Source organism: Arachis duranensis, chromosome 10 (genome assembly GCF_000817695.3).
Source record: "Arachis duranensis cultivar V14167 chromosome 10, aradu.V14167.gnm2.J7QH, whole genome shotgun sequence".
NCBI lineage: Eukaryota > Viridiplantae > Streptophyta > Magnoliopsida > Fabales > Fabaceae > Arachis > Arachis duranensis.
This window is the reverse complement of record NC_029781.3, coordinates 101,136,309-101,142,378: the sequence shown is the minus strand read 5'-3', so window position 1 is coordinate 101,142,378 and position 6,070 is coordinate 101,136,309. Positions and strand designations below refer to the sequence as shown.

The following is a 6,070-nucleotide window of genomic DNA, read 5'->3' as shown; positions in this document are numbered from 1 at the left end:
CAAGCAAGGCCACACAGAAGATGTATGCTATAAGAAGCATAGGTAACATTAACGAATTTTCAAATTTAATGCTTGCATTTATGTCTATTATAGTATTTTTAAAATTTAAAAGTTATTTTATCAAACACAATTATTGTTGCTTGTATTTATTAAAAACTATTTTTAATTTGATTTATCAAACATAAATACTATAACTTTTGAAAAGCCATCTTTTAAAAATTAGCTTTTATAAGCTATTTTTAAAAAGTAAAAACTTATTTAAGAGGTCAAAATACTTATCTCTTTAATCATTTCACATTGGTAGTTAAAAAGAACAAATTAGGGCATTGCTATATGCAACAAGTCAATAAAACATAATTGTGTTTAACACAAACACATTAACAAATATATGTCATAATTTATAACTAAATGGTTTAATTCTTTAACAATATGTAATGTTTTCACTCCATAAAGTGTATTAGAAATGAACACTGTGTTAAGGAGTGTGTGAAAATTCATCCAATGTAGTACTCTTTTCTATGCTATACCTTTTGTTAGGAATGACATCATTCAATGACAAATTCATCCTTGTAACAATTAAAATATACAAAGATCTAAGCTATGAGTCAACTCATTCATTCTACAGTTTTGGTTGGCCAGAGGCTTTTCCACGTTGTAATCTCCTCATTGCTATGCAGCTTCCTAATTCCACCATAGAAACCATCTATTTCATTTCCTTCTTCTCTATGATGCTTCCTGTTTATCATGGTTTGTCTCCACCTTGAACCAGGGGTGTATTGGTTGAACTCCAAAATCACCATATCTGTCACAAATTACCACTTTGTCACATAAATCAAATCAAACTTTGTTTACCAATGACCAAAGCCAGAAAGGACAAACCCATGATTTATATGTGTAATTAATTACTAAAAGTGGTTTATGACATAAGACTATAAATGATTATGTGAAAAATCCTGTCATACCAGAGATGCAACAAAACGAAAGCTCAATTTAATGGGGGAGAAAAATGTAAAAAAGTGGATTCTCTTACCATTTTTGTGACAAAGGCACTGGTTTGCATATCCTTGACATGATTCCAAATGACCAATGACACCATACCACCAACCTAAAACAATACAATTAAAGCAAAAAAATTAGTAAATGTAGGTAATCAAACACACACACACACACACACAAAACTTATAAATTAAAAACATCAATGGTTGTTGACCAAAGTGTTATACAATTCTTCACATGGGATAATTTAGAAACTAGTCCATTGAATCAGAACCATTGATTTGATACATTTCATCAGACATACCATATGGAAACTCTTTATTTCTCCTCCACTGGATCTCAATATGATCACCAGGTCTTAAGTCATCTAAACAATCAGAGATATGAAGAACATGTGGAGAATTGTCAATTGGTGGTACTCTCAACCTGTCCCATTGTATGTTTTCTTCAGTTGTCCATCTTCCATTAGGTGAGTACCTGCCAGAAATTATGAACTTATTCATGTTAAAGAGAGCTACGAGTTTTCACACTTCAACATTATAACTCTGAAAATTGTCTAAATGCAAAGATTTCAGACAATTTGGAAGTCTAATTAACCACATTAGATTAATAGATTGGACTAAGCTCAACTATGAAGGAGTAAAATCTTTCAACATACCTTGCCTGAAAGGTGTCAGTTCTAGAGTCATAGCACAAAAGAGCATCATAACATGAAAGCATGAACCCAGCATGACCATTCTGAAAAAGGAAAAGTGGAAATCAATTACAAAGAAATACAGTATCCAATGAAGTTTAACACTGTGCAATATTGGCAACCTACCAAAATCAACAAACAGGTTATTATTATCAGCAATTGGTTAATTAATTACCTCACGGTTATAGACTTGAGCAGGGAACCAAAACATGCCACTCTCAAGAGAAAGATACAAAGCCATGGTTGAATCTTCAGGCAATGAGTTCCTTAACTTATTATCACCCTTTCCTGCTCTTGGTTTGAACCATAGGAATGGGGAAAAACTACGAAGAGAAGCAAATATTCCTCTTTGATTGCTTTGGTTGAACATCTTCTCTTTGGTTCTTGAAGCTACATGGCATTGCCATTGCCTATAAGCAACATCACCTATCACTTTACCCCATTTTCTCTCCATCTGTTTCTGCCATAGATAATCACTTCTGCTTCTGTCCATGAGAGATTTGCACACTGCTCCCACACGGCATAATTCAGCAGGTGAAAGGTGCTCAAGGACAATCTCTAATGGCAAATCAGGCAAATCCAACAGAGAAACCATGTTTTTTTCCTTTTCCCCATTATTGTTCAATTTATTAGACACCAAGCTCTTCTTCTTTAGCGGCATTCCAAGAGAGAATTGAAGAAAACTAAGACCAATAATGCTTCCTTTCTTGACCCTAGAAATCAACACACTTGGAAGATTCCCCAAGAACCAAGTTGAAACTAGTTTTGATTCCCCACCACTACTATCTCCTCTACAGTGTGGTTTTCTGGTGAAGGACTTGGAAAGGATCACAAAGGACACAAAAGATATAAGGAAGTAAAGCATTGTGATTTGTACTTGGAGGTTGGATTTCAAAAGGGTCTATATATTTAGCAGAAGAAAAAGAAACAAGGAAAAGTGTTTCTACTATTACAAATAAAATATTTAAAAACAAGATCCACCATTGGAAGAAGAGTGAGTATTGGTTAGGCCAAAGTAGTGCCTTAAAAATCTTAATGCAATGCTTTCAGAGAAGGACTTGTGTAGACTACACAACCGACAAGGCTTTTTGTTCTCTCACAAAAGATTGTTAGTTAAAGCAAACACTTCTCTCGCACAGGACATGGAACAAACACCTAGAATGCACAAAGTGAATTCCAACATAGAAAAGAGAAGGGGCAACAACAACATGTACCACCAGTGGGAGGCAGCTGGCACTGATTGATGATGGTGTTCTTATGATCTTTGTTTGGTTATTACTAGATTGTAATCATGACCCCCAAAAGAGACATGCCCATGATGTTCTTTTGGATCATATCAAAAATCTAAATTCAAAATCAAAATCAATGAACTCATTTGCTGTGAATTTTTTACATATCATATCTGGGAATTACAAGCTGAAAATCACTCTACTAAATGCAAATACTAAAAACACCTATTTAAACCAAAAAAAACTTTGGTAACAACAATAATAATAATAATATATGGTCACCAATTATGGTGAATGCACATCACCCTAACTCCAAATACTAAAATATGACAATGGAGTTTAAAATGTAACTATATATATATAAGAAGATAAGATGATGTATGCAATTTTATGTAATATATAGTATTGTTATTGTTGTTGTTGTTGTTATAACTAAATACAAAGTGGGCCCCTTTTAATTGAATTAAAAGTTTCTATTACTTTAATCACAACTCATTAGTGTGTGAATATGTGTGGCGTGATTGTGTAAAAGAAGAGAAAGGAAAGGGACTACTATCTGAAAAAAGAAAAAAAAATGAATGAATGATGGGGGATTTTAATTAAATTAAAAAGTTTATGTTATTATTAAATTAAAACTAGAATCTTATAAATGTAAAAGATAGATGAGTGAATGACACACAATTGGGTGTGTTAACGTCACAAGGGGTTGCAACGGCATTAAAAAGATGTACCTGTTCCTTTGCCTAACTTCCACCAAACTCACTCAAACAGCACCAACAATGCAATGTGTATTGAAAAAGCTATGAATTATTATTGATTTATCTCACACACACATACTCCATACTCATTACTCAAGAACCAAAAATTGTGTCCTAAATTGGTTCAGAACTCACCAAAAGAGAATTTATTACGTGTTATTGTAATAGATTCATCAAGATTGAAATTCAGGTGCAGTCAACTTTACGTGAAGTTGATAGTTGAGAATCGTTAGATGAAAATTTAGTTAAATCAGTCAAATTATTTAACGGTTCTCAACTATCAACTTCACATGAAATTAACTGCACTTGAATTTTCACCTAGATTTAATACGCATTTTAAATTTATTGATAACATTTTGTGCTTATTTTTCTTAGGATTTAGTGACACTTGCTAAGGTGTTAAATATAAAACGTTTTCTTATTGAAATTTGAAAATTTTAAGGCTTACAGCATTTTTGTAGTGCATTTATTTTTTCAAAAAAATTAAATGCTTATTTTAAATAATTTTAACAAGTAGTAGCAAAATTCTCTTTTTTATAAGTTATAGATATTATAAATTTAAAAATAAAATTGTAAATATTTTTAAACATGCAATAAATATTCCCTTCATCTATAAATAAGTGTTTTAAAATTTTAATATTTTTTTCAGACGCTATTATTTTAGAGTTTTAACATAATATTATCTATTTTTTAACTAATTCTATTCTTATTATAATCTCTCTCAACTTGTAGTAATAATTTTATAATTTACCGAAAAGGTCTTTTCTATTAAAATAATAATAATTTATTTTAGAGTTGTATATATATTTAAATAATCTCTTAATAATATACATACTATTTAAATTTTTTTTATTAAAAAAAAGCTAATATTTATTGCTTTGTTTCACCAGAAAAGGACGTGGGACCAATATTACAATGCTTTGTTGTGTGTGATGTTTCCAATGCAATTAAAACAACGTTTTCCAGTTTAATTTCCACTACTGCATTAATTATCCTATGTGCCTAATAATATTGGTTAAATTGGAGTAGCAACGTACAATTTGATCTGGTCTTGTTTACGATTCTTATCAAGTTTTGCTACTTAAGGACAACACTGCTTGAGGCATTTACAAAGTCTTATTATCCTTTATTTAATTAATTACTACTATTTACTATAAAGACATCTAGTCATCTACGCATAAAATATTTATTGAAGATGGGGAACGATATATTACATACATAGGTAAATACGTTATGAAGCTATATATATAGTTGTCCGAATCAAATTAGTAATCAAACTGGTCACACTATTGAATTGTCGAATTATCAATTTAACCGTTAAATTATATTAAATTGATTGATTCTCCCATAATTAAATAATTATATATATTTTATTTTATTTTCTTATTTTCATAAAAAATGTCTTTTTTTTAGTTTTATTTTACATTAAATTAAATATTATTTTTAAATGTTAATAACTCATCAATTAGTTTATATTTATTATACTTTGTATCTATAATTTTATATTTATTATACTCTTTAAGTATTTATAAAAAAGTAAAAATAATAATTTAGAAATAGAAAATATAGTATAATTAATAAAATATTATTTTTTTAATTTGGTAAACTAATTTAATTTTATTTATGTAATACATTTAATAAAAAAATATTATGTATAGAAAATAATATCTTTTTCTAGTTTAATCAGATTTTATCAGATTTTACTAACTTTAACTGAACTAATTATTTAGTCGATTTAAATTATGACTCAATCCAAATTAATCACGGGTGACTGAATTTTTAACCTGAGAATCAAACTGGATTCAATAACTATGTAATAAGATTTAATTAATATGTATCTTAAGAATATATAATAAAATTATAAATTAAAAAATTATATAAAAATTAATTTTCAATGTATTGATGAATATAATTAAGGAATTTTATTAGGAGGTTACAGGTCAAAGACTCAAAAGAAAAAGAGAGTAAATTAGTGTATGTCTTAGCAGCAGGTTAAAAAGTCCACATAATTTAGGTGGTTATCAAAATTCCTGCGAATAATAAAATAAATAATTTATTGCCACGTATTAAAAAATAAATAAAACTAGCTGGTGATTTTAGAATTTAGATCCATCTTCCTTATTTAAGTTGGTTGGCCTGACTTGCCATCTTCTTGAACGGCGGCAGCCCCACAATTATTAAATGTGCTCACTGCTCCCAATTTCTATACCATATGTATTCAATATTGCTGTGTAATTATTTAATGTATATATGAATTATGTTATGTGAAAAGTAAATAGATATTGAGATATGCTTGAATGAGGTTATATTATTCTAATTAATGGTGTGTGTTTATGTATGAATCTATTATCTATTATATCTATTTTATCTATATAAAAATTAAATTTTTATAA

General features: G+C 29.1%; 1 protein-coding gene across 1 annotated transcript; it reads right to left on the bottom strand.

Annotated features, from left to right (window-relative positions):
- Positions 1–413: 413 nt before the first annotated feature.
- On the bottom strand, positions 414–3,200 carry LOC107471537 (F-box protein At2g26850). Its single transcript, XM_016091024.3, has 5 exons — positions 1,866–3,200; positions 1,655–1,734; positions 1,301–1,473; positions 1,031–1,105; positions 414–802 (listed from the first exon to the last, which is right to left on the bottom strand). The coding sequence occupies exons 1-5, from the start codon at positions 2,553–2,555 to the stop codon at positions 615–617; spliced, it is 1,206 nt and encodes a 401-aa protein (XP_015946510.1). The 5' UTR covers positions 2,556–3,200; the 3' UTR covers positions 414–614.
- Between the last annotated feature and the right edge of the window lie 2,870 nt (positions 3,201–6,070).